Below are 16905 nucleotides of genomic sequence, written 5' to 3' on the forward strand. Positions count from 1 at the left end.
TACTGAGAATTTACCGATTACGAATCAAGACAATCATGGTGCAGTCAGTTTTCAAGAAAAGAAAGATAATGATTTGGTAACTTTAATTGACAGCAGACGAAAACCAGTAATCTGGTGAGCTGAGCATGAGGTTATAATTTGGTAACTACTAATTTACTATGGTGTGGTGTGGTGTGTGAGGCACCAAACAGGACATATTGGCTTACTGTCACACATCTGCAAGTAATTTTAAGATGCATTATATTTAATATTCAGGTATAATGAGGCCCGGTAAACTACCTAAGCTCACTACCATGAAGTCATGGCTGAGGGAAAAAAAGGTGCAGAGGAACTGAGCAAAACCACAACCTTACTGTTATAAAAACAAGTGTTCAGATTTGCCTCATTGGACAATACCAAGAATCTAAGAAAATGCAGCTTAATATCTATGTCCTTTATCTATAATTTAAAAAATTATTAAACCAATGTTTGCATAAGAGGAAAGAAGAAAAAATATAAAAAGAAAGCCCCCAATTCTTATAAAATACAAATTAGTAGCAAGCCCATGTTTCCTAAAATATGTATTATTTTAAATCTTTACTAACATTTTAAATCTTTTCTGCCTGATTTTTCCTCATTCCCTAAACCACATCAATAATAATCTGAAAAATATGATTTTATCATTTTACTTTCACCTGTGGTGGCACAGAATACCAGTGTCACAACTTGTTCTGAGACATCTCTGGTGGCTAGTAACTGCTCTTAGTTTTCATTACTGTTTGTGGTAGAAACAGTAAGACATTCTAAGATTAAAACTCTAATTCTATTGTATCATGATGCAGTCTCAATATTTATGAATCTAAATTTTCTAGGTTTATTGAAAATTTTTAATAAAGTTGAATAAATGTAGAATTCAGAAAGGTTTAAATGATCAGAATAGGATGTCTTTTAGAAATAAAAAATGCTGCCCTGGCCGGTTGGCTTAGTGGTAGAGCATCGGCCTGGCGTGCAGAAGTCCCGGGTTCGATTCCCGGCCAGGGCACACAGGAGAAGCACCCATCTGCTTCACCACCCCTCCCCCTCTCCTTCCTCTCTGTCTCTCTCTTCCCCTCCCGCAGCGAGGCTCCATTGGAGCAAAGATGGCCCGGGCACTGGGGATGGCTCCTTGGCCTCTGCCCCAGGCGCTAGAGTGGCTCTGGTCGCGGCAGAGCGACGCCCCGGAGGGGCAGAGCATCTCCCCCTGGTGGGCAGAGCATCGCCCCCTGGTGGGTGTGCCGGGTGGATCCCAGTCAGGTGCATGCGGGAGTCTGTCTGACTGTCTCTCCCCATTTCTAGCTTCAGAAAAATACAAAAAAAAAAAAAAATGCTCACTTAATCTTAGAAAGTTTCTGCAGGATGATGCTGAGCTTTTCTAGGATCTGAAGATCCAGCTTTGGGGTTCGGAGCAGCACAGAGCACGTGCGGAAAAACAGAGTGTTGCTGCAGGCTTCCAGGAAGGGCTGCAGGGACTCTGCAAGACAAACCACCATGTGTTACTGTTTGGGACTAACTGAAAGGCAAAAACAATATAAAACCAGAATTGTATGGGGTTTTTATGAACATTGATTTAATTTTCATTTCTTTCATAATTAAACTTCTTAAAGATTTTATTTATTGATTTGAGAGAAAGAGAGAAAGAGAGAGAGAAAGGCAGGGTGGGGGGGAGGAGTGGGAAGCATCAACTTGTAGTTGCTCCGGGATTTCAAAACCAAAGACCTTAGCATTCCAGGTAGACGCTTTATCCACTGCGCCACCACAGGTCAGGCTCATACATAAACTTTGAGGCAAAAATATCATCATTTGAAAAATTAAAATATCCACTGGCTCTTGTTGAACAATGCAAACCAAAGATAAGATTACTTTCTCTAACATCAAACTTCAATGAAGCAGAATCTAGCAAAAATCCCATAGTTAAAAAGAAAAGGGGGGAAAGTCATCTCTTCAATAAGTTCATAACTGTAAGCTGAGTTTAAATAATTACCAGTAAGAAATTTTGTTGAGTTATTAAACGTTTTTATTTTTTAATTTTTATTTATTGATTTGAGAGAGAAATAGTGCGAGAGAATGAAACATTGACTAATGTTGTTTCACTTATTTATGCATCATTCATTGCTTCTTGTGTGTGCCCTGACTAGGGATTGAACCCTCAACCTGTTGTTTCTGGACGATGCTCTAACCAATGGAGCTAACCAGCCAGGCTATCACCCATCTTTTCATATGAACACAACTATAGGAAGATGTCTGAAATAGTGTTCAGCTATTGTTAATGATGGTTATTTCTAAATGATAATGTTTACAGTGCTTAAAAAAACACACTTCCTACATTTCTTCTTTGCCTGAATTGTTGTTTTATTCTAAAAGTTTATTTACATTTAACTTTTAAATTATGATTAAATATGCATAACACAGTATTTGCCATAATATCCATTTTTAAGTGTGCAGTTTGTTGGTGTTAAGTACACTCATATTCTGTGCAACCATCCAGCTCCAAAATTTTTCACCTTTCCCACTGAAACTAAACCCATCAATGACTAACTTCCCATCTCCCTCTTTCCCCAACTCTTGCCAACCAACATTCTACATTCTGTCATTACAAATTTCACATAAATAAAATTTATAAAAAGGGAATAATACAAAATTAGTCTTTTTGTGCCTGGCTTATCCCACTTTGCATGTCTTCAGGATCCATCCATAGTTAGAGTTTCCATTTTAAGGCTGAATAATGTTCCATTATATATATACATCACGTTTCCTTCCACTTTGTATGTCAGAATTCCCTCCCACTTTAAGGCTGAATAGTATTTCATTATATACACCACATTTCTCTTGCTTCTTTCAAGATTCTCTCTTTAACTTTTGACAGTTATGTGCCACATAACAACATTTCAGTCAATGACAGACTACATATATCACAGTGGTACATAAAATTATACCACATCGCCTAGGTGTGTAGTAGGCTCTACCATCTAGGTAGAAACACAATTCCTATTAACTTAAAAGTAAATCACTGAATCTCTCAAAATAATTATTTATCTAGTATCTGCCGGCATTTTCTAAAGTGTTTATATGTTTCTAAAAATTATGAGCTGTCAGCAATTTTGCATGCTCTTTGCTAGTTATTATTTGTGCGTGATAGTCCTCAGCCAGTTGATAACTAACTAGAAGAATGCTTCACACAACTTGCATACTAAGAATTAAGTCTGTACTTCTCACGTAGCAGTTATTTCAATCTTTTAAGAATTTTAAGGCAAGATGGTAAACAGAAAACAATGATTTAAAAAGCAAACTCTCCTCAGCTCTCAAATATAAATATTTGCATGCTATTACATGGGACAAAATGTATCACTTTTAGACAGTAAAGCTTTTATTTTTAGGTCTGATGGCTTAAACGTTATGACCTAGCAACATTTGATATCAACCAAAAAAGTTAAGCTGCCCATTCCTCAAACTGAAGAAAGGTCAATAAAAATTTTAAAAGGAAAAAAAGCAACAGTACAAACACAATATACATGTAATCTTTTTTGTCTCGTTTTTCCATATAGGTAATCTTTTGAAAATACCCAACTGTGTGTAAATTCCCTTCTTTATGATTTTACCAAATTCACCTTCCTTCTTTTTTGGAACAAGGCAGGTGTGAGACACACTAAGGATTAGCTATTTCTGAAAGGTGAGCATGAGTCTGTCAGGGCTTGAGCTGCATGCCAGTCAGGGACGCAGGCTCCGCACATAACCAGTAACTCTCCAAGCAAAGCTCCTTGTCTCCCTCTTCCCATAGTTTCAAGCCCTGCTCCTCTTTACTTTTTCATTACTGAGAGAATTCCAAAGCTTCTTCCCCCTTTCCTTCCTTTCCTTTTTAATCCTTTGGGCACAGTATCTACTGCTTTCTGTTCTTAAATCTCTCAGTTCTGGGACCCTAACTTCTTTGGAAGCTTCTTCCTTGTCACTACCTTTTCTTTTCCTGAAAGACTTGTGTCTTCCTCATCACTGCCCTGGCCCAAACCGTGTGACATTAAACAAGTCATTTAATTCCTCAAAGCCCTATGTTCCCCCTCTATGTATATGTGTGTGTGTGTGTGTGTGTGTGTGTGTGTGTGTGTGTGTATGTAACATTATGTATATCAGGGGTCGGGAACCTATGGCTCGTGAGCCAGATGTGGCTCTTTTGATGGCTGCATCTGGCCCACAAACAGTTCTTTAATAAAAAAATAATGTAAAAAATATAAAACATTCTCATGTATTACAATCCATTCATTTCCTACTGCTCATGTTCATGGTTGCGGCTGGCTAGAGCCAATCACAGCTGTCTTCTGGGAAAACACCAAATTTTGATTGGATAATGCATAACGTGCACAGGTCATTGTATGGCTCTCACGGAATTACATTTTAAAATATGTGGCGTTCATGGCTCTCTCAGCCAAAAAGGTTCCGACCCCTGACGTAGATGAACTAGAAGAGCCATGAACAACTCAGTGACTCATACCATCTTTTTATAATATATATATATTAGTGACAGAGAGAGACAGAAACAGAAAGGAGAGAGATGAGAAGCATCAATCCTTCGTTGTGGCACGTTAAGTTGTTCACTGATTGCTTTCTCACGTGTGCCTTGACTGGGGGCTCCAGCTGAGCCAGTGACTCCTTGCTCAAGCCAGTAATCTTGGGTTCGAGCCAGCAACTATGCGGTCATGCCTGTGATCCCACATCCAAGCTGGCAACCCCACTCAAGCTAGTGAGCCCATACTGAAGCTGATAAGCCCATGCTGAAGCTGGTGACCTCAGGGTTTCAAACCTGGGTACTCGGCATCCCAAGTCAATGCTCTATCCACTGCACCACTGCCTGGTCAGGCTATAATAAATATTTTATAACTCCTCTTTACTATCCTGAAGATATCCTAAAGCAAACAGCATACTTACACATATATTTTTAATCAATATAATGTCCTATATATAATGAACAGGAAAATAAAAAATAATTTATAATGAAATAATATTATTCAGTGACTATGTCAATACTTAAAACTGTAAAATGTAATAAAGGGATCAGATGCTTGTATCTACACAGAATCACCATAAATGCAAGAAGTATACATGCAAACTGGTACTGATAGAACTATCAAATTATTGAGGGGAAAAAATGAAAATAGTGTGGCAGGCTGAATAATGATCCCCACAAAAGAAGTCTATATCCTAATCACTGGTACCTTATGTGGTGAAATTATTTTATATGACAAAGGCTTTGTTACTGTGACTAAGTTAGTTAATAGCCTTAAAATGGGGAAGATTATCCTTGATCAATCAGCCTCAATGCAATCACAAGCGTTTTTATAAATGGGAGGCAGAGGGAGATTTCAGACAGAATAGAAAAGGGCAATGTTGCATTAACCATATTTTTCTGATGCTTTGACATCTGGGGCCTTCCTGACTCTGGAATGACTGCCCCTCCCAGAGTTAGCCAATACCTAAAGATTGCTACTGCCACACTGAGCAATGGCTTTCCATTTTTAGTTTCCACTTCTGGAAAGCACAAACATTTTAACTTTAGCAGTGCTATAGAGGGAAGAGGAATAGGAAAGAGGACATACTACAAGGTAAAAAGAATTACTGAAATAAAATGGCTGCCTGACACAAGTAAAGGGGTTACTTAAGATTTAAGGAGCAGGGGAACCAAGATGGCCACGGAGTAGGCAGACGCACCAACTCCCACTTCCCAGAACCAAGGTGGATTACAACTTAAATCTGAGAATACTCATCATGAAAGACAAATTTTGGATTGAAGTAGGAGGATTCTACAATGGAGGACCACCAAAGAACCTACACTGAGTCTGGTAGGAGGGGCAGAGCTGTAGAAGCTACCCTTGCTACGGGAGTAGGGACTGGGAGCGGTGCCTGGGAGGAATTTACACAAAGGGGAGGGCTGTCCAGCAAGTTGCAGGTCCTTATCCCCAAACCCAGAATTCCAGCCTAGAGCTTGGAGTTGGGAAGGGGCTGACGGACTATATTGGCTGAGAAAAATGCCTGGACACAGTTTGAGAGGAGACAGGACTCAGACCCAGGCTCTATATTAAAGGAACTGCATGGAAAGCCTTGCTCACAGCCACTTTCCCAGAGCTCCAGGACACCCTAACCCCTGGGCTGAGTCACTCCCCAAATTTAAAGTGAACCAACATCACCAACAAAGGAGAGAAAGTGCCCCGTCCACCGGAGGCTCCCCTACCCTAGCTAGAACAAAGGCGCTTAGAGCCAGGAGCCATGTTAGGAACACAAATAGAGAGTGCAGAGGTCTAAGCTACACCACCCACCACACTGCTGAGTGCTCGCCCGGGGCAGACAGGCCGGAAGCGGCAGGGCACAGCTGCAGAGGTTTGAGTGCTGTGGTCTGCGCAAACCAGCCACAGAGCCCAGGACTGCTGCAGCCGCTGGGGAAGTCTGGGCTCGCACCGGCCCCTGTGCCCTGAGTGGCCCACCCTAGGTGCACATGGAGGCCCAAGAATCAACAGAGGGGCAACACGGGCACGTGTGAGCCTGACCAGGGCTGGGCGTGCCCTTGGCAGTGATCCGAGCCGAGGCGGAGCCCCAGTGACAACTGAGTGAGGAAGTGCAGGTGTGCATGCACGCACCAGTCTGCCAGTGACAGACTACTGCAGAAATCCTAGTGGCACAGTAACCTGCTAAGAGTGTGGACACGCCCTCAGCAGTAACATCAGCACAGGCGACCTCCTCAGAGATCTGAGAGGGTGTGCGCGACCCCCCAAGGTGGCTGCTGAGATCTGAGCCAACCGGGGTAGTGCCCGAGGCAGTCCAGACGGGCACCCAGGCACACTTGAGCCCAACCAGGGCAGTAGTGGTCATGGAGATTGGCTGGAGCCAGCAGCACCTAAGCCTAAAAGCCCCAGGCAGCAACAGCAGTGGTGGCCTGGTAGAGAGACCACAAAATGGGAGCTAAAATGTCTGGATAGAAAAACACCTGAGGCAAAGAAGTAGGCCACACCTAATACTGTACCTAATTACTGAATTACAGTACTGAGCCCAACAAGTAGCCAGCAATAAAAGACAACATAAAGTGTAATTTAGGGGAACTTGAGCTTTTAAAGTAACTTCTTCCAGGCCAAGAGTAGATATAAGCAAGCCTAGGAGTGCAGCTGATATTTACAACGGCACCTGGACCCAGCAGAGGCAACCACAAAATCTGGATAATCTGTAACTCCCAAAAAGTGGATAAGAACCAGCCACAGGTAGTGACCCCCACTGATCTGCACCAGGCCTCAGCCAGGGAATTTCAGGGCAACACAGACAAAATGGGAAGAAAGGGAAGTGCAATCCAAACAACTCAACAAGAGAAACCCTCAGAAAAAGAGCTGAGTGAGATGGATATAAGCCAACTACCAGAGGAAGAGTTTAGAATAATGATTATTAGAATGCTGAAAGATCTTAGAACAACAATGCATGGTCACAGAGCACATAAATAAAGAAATAACAAGTATTAAAAAGGACACTGGCCCTGGCCGGTTGGCTCAGCGGTAGAGCGTCGGCCTAGCGTGCGGAGGACCCGGGTTCGATTCCCGGCCAGGGCACACAGGAGAAGCGCCCATTTGCTTCTCCACCCCTCCGCCGCGCTTTCCTCTCTGTCTCTCTCTTCCCCTCCCGCAGCCAAGGCTCCATTGGAGCAAAGATGGCCCGGGCGCTGGGGATGGCTCTGTGGCCTCTGCCCCAGGCGCTAGAGTGGCTCTGGTCGCAACATGGCGACGCCCAGGATGGGCAGAGCATCGCCCCCTGGTGGGCAGAGCATCGCCCCTGGTGGGCGTGCCGGGTGGATCCCGGTCGGGCGCATGCGGGAGTCTGTCTGACTGTCTCTCCCTGTTTCCAGCTTCAGAAAAATGAAAAAAAAAACAAAACAAAACAAACAAAAAAAAAAAGGACACTGAAATAATAAAGAAAAAGTAAAAAAGAACCAGTCAGAAATGAAGACTACACTAGAAGCAATTAAAAGCAGGTTGGATGAAGCAGAAGACAGAATCAGCAATTTAGAAGACAAGATAATTGAAAACACAGAAGCAGAGCAGCAAAAAGAGAATAAAAAATTCTGAGGAAACTCTAAAAGAGCTCTGTGACAATCTAAAGAGAAACAACATCCGCATCATAGGGGTTCCTGAAGAAGAAGAGAAAGAACAAGGGTTAGAGACTTTGTTCAATCAAATCATAGCCGAAAAGTTCCCTAAACTGAGGCAGGAAAAAGTCACACAAGTTCAAGAAGCACAAAGAATTCCATTAAAGAGAAACCCAAAGAAATCCACACCAAGACACATCATAATTAAAATAGCAAAGCTAAGAGATAAGGAGAAAATATTAAAAGTTGCTAGAGCAAAAAAGACTATCACCTACAAAGGAGCCCTTATAAGGATGATATCCGACTTCTCAACAGAAACACTAGAGGCCAGAAGGGAATGGCAAGAAATATTCAAAGTAATGCAGAACAAGAGCCTACAACCAAGACTACTTTATCCAGCAAGGCTATCATTTAAAATTGAAGGAAAAATAAAAATCAAGGAATTCATTACAACCAACCCAATGCTGCAAGAAATGTTAAGGGACCTGTTGTAAACAGAACAAAGGGGGGAAAGAATAACAGCAAAAAGAGAAATATAGCTTTAAAGAACAAAATGGCAATAAACAACTACATATCAAAAATAACCTTAAATGTAAATGGATTAAATGATCCCATCAAAAGACATAGAGTAGCTGCATAGATAAGAAAATAAGACCCATACATATGCTGTCTATAAGAGACACACCTCAAAACAAAAGATACACATAGACTAAAGGTAAAAGGATGGAAAAAAATATTTCATGCAAATGGAAATGAAAAAAAAGCTGGGGTAGCAATATTTATATCAGACAAAATGGACTTTAAAACAAAGGCTATAGTCAGGGATAAAGAAAGTCACTACATAATAATAAAGGGAACAATCCAACAGGAACATTTAACCAGTGTTAAGTATTTATGCACCTAATATAGGAGCACCTAAATATATAAAGCAGACTTTGATGGATATAAAGGGCGAGATCAACAGCAATACTATAATAGTAGGGAATTTCAATACCCCACTAACATCACTAGATAGATCCTCAAGAAAGAAAATTAACAAAGAAACAGCAGACTGAAAGGACACACTAGATCAACTTGATTTAATATATATCTTTAGAACCTTTCACCCTAAAGCAGCAGAATATAAATTCTTTTCAAGTGCTCATGGTATATTCTCTAGGATAGACCACATGTTAGGACACAAAAGCGGTCTCAACAAATTTAAGAAAACTGAAATCATATCAAGCATTTTCTCTAATCACAATGGCATGAAACTAGAAATCAACCACAACAGAAAAACTGAAAAATACTCAGACACATGGAAACTAATAGCATGTTATTAAATAACGAATGGATTAACAATGAAATCAAAGAAGAAATAAAAAAATTCCTAGAAACGAATGATAGTGAACATACAACAACTCAAAATTTATGGCACAAAGCAAAAGCAATCCTGAGAGGGAAGTTTATAGCACTAAAGGCATTCCTTAAGAAGCTTGAAAAAGCTCAAATGAACAACCTAACCCTGCATCTAAAAGAACTAGAAAAAGAACAGCAAGTAAAGCCCAGAGGAAGTAAAAGGAAGGAAATAATAAAGATCAGAGTGGAAATAAATGACATAGAGGCTAAATAAACAATACAGAGGATCAATAAAACCAAGAGCTGGCTCTTTGAAAAGGTAAACAAGATCGATGAACCTTTAACCAAACTCCCCAAGAAAAAAAAAGAGAGGACTCAAATAAATAAAATTAGAAATGAGAGTGGAGAAATAACAACAGAAACACAAAATATTATAAAATACTATGAAGAACTGTATGCCAAAAAGTAAACAACCTAGGTGAAATAGATAAATTCCTTGAAACATATAATCTTCCAAAAATCAATCTGGAAGAATCAGAAAACCTAAACAGACTGATTACAACTAATGAGATCAAAACAGTTATCAAAAAGCTCCCAAAAAACAAAAACCCAGGGCCCAATGGCTCGACGGCTTCACTGGTGAATTCTACCAAATATTCAAAAAATAACTAACTCCTATCCTTCTCAAGCTATTTCAAAGAATTCAAGAGGAAGGAAGACTTCCAAGTTCCTTTAATGAGGCGAGCATAATTCTGATTCCAAAACCAGGCAAAGACAACACAAAGAAAGAATATTATAGGCCAATATCCCTGATGAATTTAGATGCTAAAATCCTGAACAAAATATTAGCAAACTGGATCCAGCAATACATGAAAAAAGTCATACATGATGATCAAGTGGGATTTATTCTGGGGAGAAAAGGATGGTACAACATTCATAAATCAATCGATATGATTCACCACATAAACAAAATGGAGAAAAAACACATGATAATTTCAATAGATGCAGAAAAAGCATTTGATAAAATCCAGCATCCATTTATGATCAAAACTCTTAGCAAAGTGGGAATACAGGGAACATACCTCAACATAATAAAGGCCATGTATGAGAAACCCACAGCCAACATCATAATTAATGGACAAAAATTAAAAGCAATTCCCCTAAAATCAGGAACAAGGCAGGGTGCCCCCTCTCACCACTCTTATTCAACATAGTACTGGAAGTCCTAGCTACAGCAATCAGACAAGAAGAAGAAATAAAAGGCATCCAAATTGGAAAAGAAGAAGTAAAATATCATTATTTGCAGATGATATGATATAGAAAACCCTAACGTCTCAGTCAAAAAACTACTGGACCTGATAAATGAATTCAGCAAGGTGGCTGGATATAAAATTAATACTCAGAAGTCAGAGGCATTTTTATAAACAAACAATGAAAGGTCAGAAAGAGAAATTAAGGAAACAATCCCTTTCACTAATTGCAACAAAAAAAATAAAGTACTTAGGAATAAATTTAATCAAGGAGGTTAAAGACTTGTACTCAGAAAATTATAAAACATTGATAAAAGAAATCAAGAAAGATACAAACAATTGGAAGCATATACCGTGTTCATGGTTAGGAAGCATAATCATCATTAAAATGTCTATATTACCCAAAGCAATTTATAACTTCAATGCAATGCCAATTAAAATACCAATGACATACTTCAAAGATATAGAACACATATTCTAAAAATTATATGGAACCAGAAAAAGAACACAAATAGCCTCAGCAATCTTGAAAAAGAATAATAACGTGGGAGGTATCACACTTCCTGACATCAAGTTATACTATAAGGCCACTGTACTCAAAACAGCTTGGTACTGGCATAAGAACAGGCATGTAGATCAATGTAACAGAACTGAGAACCCAGAAATAAACCCACACTTTTATGGACAATTGATATTTGACAAAGGAGGTAAGAGCATACAATGGAGTAAAGACAGTCTCTTTAACAAATGGTGTTGGACAGCTACCTGCAAAAAAATGAAACTAGCCTGACCAGGTGGTGGTGCAGTAGATAGAGTGTCGGACTGGGATGCGGAAGGATCCAGGTTCGAGACCCCAAGGTCGCCAGCTTGAGCGCGGGCTCATCTGGTTTGAGCAAAAAGCTCACCAGCTTGGATCCACGGTCGCTGGCTCCAGCAAGGGGTTACTCGGTCTGCTGAAGGCCCGCGGTCAAGGCACATATGAGAAAGCAATCAATGAACAACTAAGAAGTCGCAACGTGCAACAAAAAACTAATGATTGATGCTTCTCATCTCTCTCCGTTCCTGTCTGTCTCTATCTCTGCCGCTGTAAAAAAAAAAAAAAAAAAAAAAAAAAAAAACTACACCACCAACTTACACCATTCACAAAAATAAACTCAAAATGGATAAAGAACTTAAATGTAAGCTGTGAAACCATAAGCATCTTAGAAGAAAACATAGGCAGTAAGCTCACTGACATCTATCGCAGCAATATATTTGCGGATTTATCTCCATAGGCAAATGAAATAAAAGACAGGATAAACAAATGGAACTGTATCAAACTAAATAGCTTCTGCACAGCTAAATTCAATATGAACAGAATAAAAAGACAAACCACATAATGGGAGAACATATTCAACAATACATCTGATAAGGGGCTAATTACCAAAATGTATAAAGAACTTGTAAAACTCAACACCAGGAAGACAAACAATCCAATCAAAAAATGGGCAAAAGAAATGAATAGACACTTCTCCAAAGAGGACATACAGATGGCCAATAGACAGATGAAAAAATGTTCAACATCACTAATCATTAGAGAAATGCAAATTAAAACCACAATGAGATACCACCTCACACCAGTCAGAATGGCGCTTATTAACAAAATAACATGATAGGTGCTGTTGAGGATGTGGAGAAAGGGGAACCCTCCTGCCCTGCTGGTGGGAATGCAGACTGGTGCAGCCACTGTGGAAAACAGTATAAAGATTCCTCAAAAAACTAGGTATGGAACTGCCCTTTGACCCAGCCATCTCACTTATAGGAATATATCCCGAGGACACCATATCATCGACTGAAAAAAAAGAAATACACCCCCATGTTTATGGCAGCATTGTTCACAATAGCGAACATGTGGAAACAGCCCAAGTGTCCGTCAGTGGACGAGAGGATTACAAAGCTTTGGTACATATATACAATGGAATACTATGGGGCTGTGAAAAAGAAGAAAATATTACCTTTTGCAACAATATGGATGGACCTGGAAAATATTATGTTGAGTGAAATAAGCCAAGCAGAAAAAGAAAAATATCATATAACCTCACTCATTTGAGGAATCCAAGGAACAATGTGAACTAAGGAATGGAATTAAACCTGAAGAGAAGGGGGGAGGGATCTGTTGGGAGGGGAGTAAGGGAGATGTTGAGGGGAATAGGGGGGGAGGGGGGATGCTTTTGGGGAGACACTAGAATCTATGTAAACACAATAAATAAATTAATTAATTAAAAAAAGATTTAAGGAGCAAAGACGACCAGAGCCAATGAAAATACTTATGTTCAGCACACCTACAGATATCTAGGTAAGATATGAACCACCAGTAACAAAAGATCTTGTTATATAAAGATAAAAACCAAAAAGAAAAAAAAAACCACCCACAAACTACAAAACATTACAAATATGAATGTAGAGAGTAGCCTCTAATAAAACAGTAAGGGTGAGGAAGCAACAACAGGAATATGTCTGTCATTATTCTCACTCTAGGTGGGGACATATTTGATGATCTCATGCTCTAAGCCAACAGGAAATCTAAGACCAGATCTGTCAGAATGATGAGACAACAGAGAAACAAGAAAGAAACTTGACTATACGAGTAATGTGTACAGGAGTATCTCCACATAACTTAGAGGACAACTAGAAATTGTGCTAAGTCAGTGAAAATTTGGACAAAGGGTTAGGTAACTTATTGATGTTAGTAATGACTTTACTACATAACTGTCAAAAATATCTTTAAGCATTAATATTATAAAATGCAATGGTGTATGATCTGTAGAATTATACATTCAGAACAGATGAGAAAAATCATCCCACCATCATTTCTTTATTTTTGTAAAACCTTAAAACTTACTAGATTCCACTGTCATCTGAAGCAAACTATCAATGACATTGGATAAGAGTCCTTTACTGGATATTCTTAGGTGATTTAATATTACTGGAACAGCTTGATACTCCAAAAATAAGGTTTTTCCTTCATCTGTCTTCAAGTCCAAACAAAGAGAATCAAATGCTTGAGCCAGGTAGTCAGCTGGAAAACAATATCTAAAATCAACTTCTACGTTAGTAGTTGAGCTGGTAACCAGAAACAGAAAGTACAAAAAGGAATAGCATAACTTTAACAAGTTCAGAAGTGAAACAAAATTTAAATGATCAGAGATTACCAGCTAAATTTAGATATTCTACCCCCTAACTAATTTGTAAGAACTCAAATGGTAAAAGTGAAGAGGTGTTACAGTATCTTCAGGTAAATTTTATTCAAAACTTTCATATTTCGGCCCTGGCCGGTTGGCTCAGCGGTAGAGCGTCGGCCTAGCGTGCAGAGGACCCGGGTTCGATTCCCGGCCAGGGCACACAGGAGAAGCGCCCATTTGCTTCTCCACTCCTCTGCCGCGCTTTCCCTCTCTGTCTCTCTCTTCCCCTCCCGCAGCCGAGGCTCCATTGGAGCAAAGATGGCCCGGGCGCTGGGGATGGCTCTGTGGCCTCTGCCCCAGGCGCTGGAGTGGCTCTGGTCGCAACATGGTGACGCCCAGGATGGGCAGAGCATCGCCCCTGGTGGGCGTGCTGGGTGGATCCCGGTCGGGCGCATGCGGGAGTCTGTCTGACTGTCTCTCCCTATTTCCAGCTTCAGAAAAATGAAAAAAATAAAAAATAAAAATAAAAAACTTTCATATTTCAACATTGAAATAGCAATAAATCCCATTTCTATTTTATATCAAAAAACTGATGCTTAATACTAAATACTGTAAGTAATGTTTATTTTCCATATTTGATTATAACTATCACATGATCCCAAAATTTAAACAGCATTGGTATTTCTTTTACAATAGCTTCTGAGATTATAATTTTTGTTGTTGTTGCTGCTTTCTAAGTGTTTGCCTATTTCAAAATGTAACTTTATACAAATTTGCTGGGTTTTATTTTTTATTTTATTTATTTTCTTCTTTTCCAAGTGAGAGGAGGGGAGATAGAGAGGCAGACTCCCACATGCAACCCAATTGGGATCGACCCGCAACCGCCTACCCATCTGGGGCCGATGCTGGAACCATCTACCCATGTGGAAGCATGCTCACAACTGAGCAGCTATTTTTAGCACCTGAGGCAGAGGCTCCACTGAGTGATCCTCAGTGTTCAGGGCCAATGCACTCAAGCCAATCAAGCCATGGCTGTGGGAGCTGAAAAGCACAGGGGGGTGAGAGGTGGAGAAGCAGATGGTTGCTTCTTCTCTGTACCCTGACCAGGAATTGAACCGGGGACATCCACACACCAGGCTGACATTTTACCACTGAGTCAACCGGCCAGGGCCATGCCCTGTTATATTTTACAAAGAGGTTTTACAGATACCATTTGGTTTTTTGAGATTTTATTTATTGATTTTGGAGAGATAGAGAAAGGTGGGGTGGGAAGAAAGAACAGGAAGCATCAACTCATAGTTATTTCTCATATGTGCCTTCACAAGGAACATATGGGCTTTGAACTGGCAACCTCAGCATTCCAGGTTGACACTTTATCCACTGCGCCACCCCAGGTCAGGCTATAAATACCATATTAGATTAATATCCAGATTTTATATTTTTTTATTTGATTACATGAACAAAGATTTCTTTATCCACATGTGTATGGCTACTTATTACTGACAGTCACAGTATACTATAGTTATCATCATGATAGTATTGAAAGTCAAAAGATTTTTATGAATTTCCTTTGGAGCCCATTTTCTGAAACAAAGACTATGGCTTAGTCCATTTGGGCTGCTATAACAAAACACCAGAGACTCAGCAGCTGAAAAACAGAAATGTATTGTTTGTAGTTCTGGAGGCTAGGAAGTCCCAACCAAAGGCACCAAGGTGGTCACATTTTGATGAAGGTCCTCTCCCTGGTTCATAGCCTGTGCCTTCTCCCTGTATCCTCACATGGAGTAGGGATCTGTGGAGCCTCTATTATAAAGGCATTAATCCCATTAATCAGGGCTCCACCTATATGACCTAAGTACTTCCCTAAGGCCTCTCTTCTTATTTCCACCATCTTGGGGGCTAGGGAGGAGTGTTGGATTTCATTATATGAACTGGGGGAGGAAACACAAATATTCAGATCATAGCACATTAATTTTTTTAGCCAATTTGTCAGATGTCCTAAATTTATTATATATAGAGCATCCATGAATAGTTTTCTCTATTCCCTTCTAACATGCATCCTTTTTTCATGGTTCATTACAGATGGCCCGCACATCCAATACTACAGTGCACACAACTGGGAGCCCTCATTTTATTTCTCTATTTCATTGGTTTTATCAGTAATGAATATTGTATTTTATCAAATGATATTATAATATATGTTGATATGTGGTAACTTTTGGGGGAACTAATACCCCCTCCTCATTAATGACTTTTCAAACAGCTACCACCCAATCTGTTCTAACTTTGAGAACCACAACAATGAAGAAAATAACTAAGAAGACAGAGGTAGAGTTTGGGGGTTTTATCCTTAAATTCTGTATAATTAGGAGTTACTAAATAGAACATACTTCAGGGAAGGAAGTCAAATCAAATTATTGCCATTGCCCACTTGAAAAGCTGGGTTATATATTTTAATATAATAAACAGGAAAAGTAGATAGGTGGTATAGTTATTGTTTGACTACATTGGTATGATTTACTTTAACAAAAATTCTCGTATTTAATAATCCAAAGTAACTACTTATTAGCTATATCAAAAAATGGCCAACTTTGCCTGACCAGGTGGTAGTGCAGTGGATAGAGCCTTGGCCTGGGACACAGAGGACCCAGGTTTGAAACCCCAAGGTCACTGGCTTGAGCGCAGTGCTACTATCTTGAGCATGGGATCATATACAGCAGTGGTCCCCAACCTTTTTTGGGCCACGGACCGGTTTAATGTCAGAAAATATTTTCACGGACCGGCCTTTAGGGTGGGACGGATAAATGTATCACGTGACCGAGACAAGCGTCAAGAGTGAGTCTTAGACCAGGGGTCCCCAAACTTTTTACACAGGGGGCCAGTTCACTGTCCCTCAGACCATTGGAGGGCCAGACTATAAAAAAAACTATGAACAAATCCCTATACACACCGCACATATCTTATTTTAAAGTAAAAAAAAAAAAGGGAACAAATACAATATTTAAAATAAATAACAAGTAAATTTAAATCAACA

At 39.8% G+C, this 16905-nt stretch overlaps 1 protein-coding gene across 8 annotated transcripts in view; it reads right to left on the reverse strand.

Annotated features, from left to right (window-relative positions):
* CCDC138 (coiled-coil domain containing 138) overlaps positions 1-16905 on the reverse strand; it is a 66196-nt gene that overhangs the window by 1459 nt on the left and 47832 nt on the right. For 6 of the 8 annotated variants that reach the window (XM_066268550.1, XM_066268549.1, XM_066268552.1 and 3 more), the window contains 2 exons: positions 13592-13768; positions 1351-1489 (listed from right to left, as the gene is read on the reverse strand). In XM_066268550.1, the coding sequence (XP_066124647.1) occupies positions 1351-1489; positions 13592-13768 (316 nt within the window). Of the gene's footprint in view, positions 1-1350; positions 1490-13591; positions 13769-16905 lie in introns of those variants that run through there. The other 2 variants (XM_066268553.1, XM_066268557.1) reach the window with 2 other exon arrangements.

The sequence above is a fragment of the Saccopteryx bilineata genome, chromosome 3 (assembly GCF_036850765.1).
Source record: "Saccopteryx bilineata isolate mSacBil1 chromosome 3, mSacBil1_pri_phased_curated, whole genome shotgun sequence".
Classification (NCBI taxonomy): Eukaryota; Metazoa; Chordata; class Mammalia; order Chiroptera; family Emballonuridae; genus Saccopteryx; species Saccopteryx bilineata.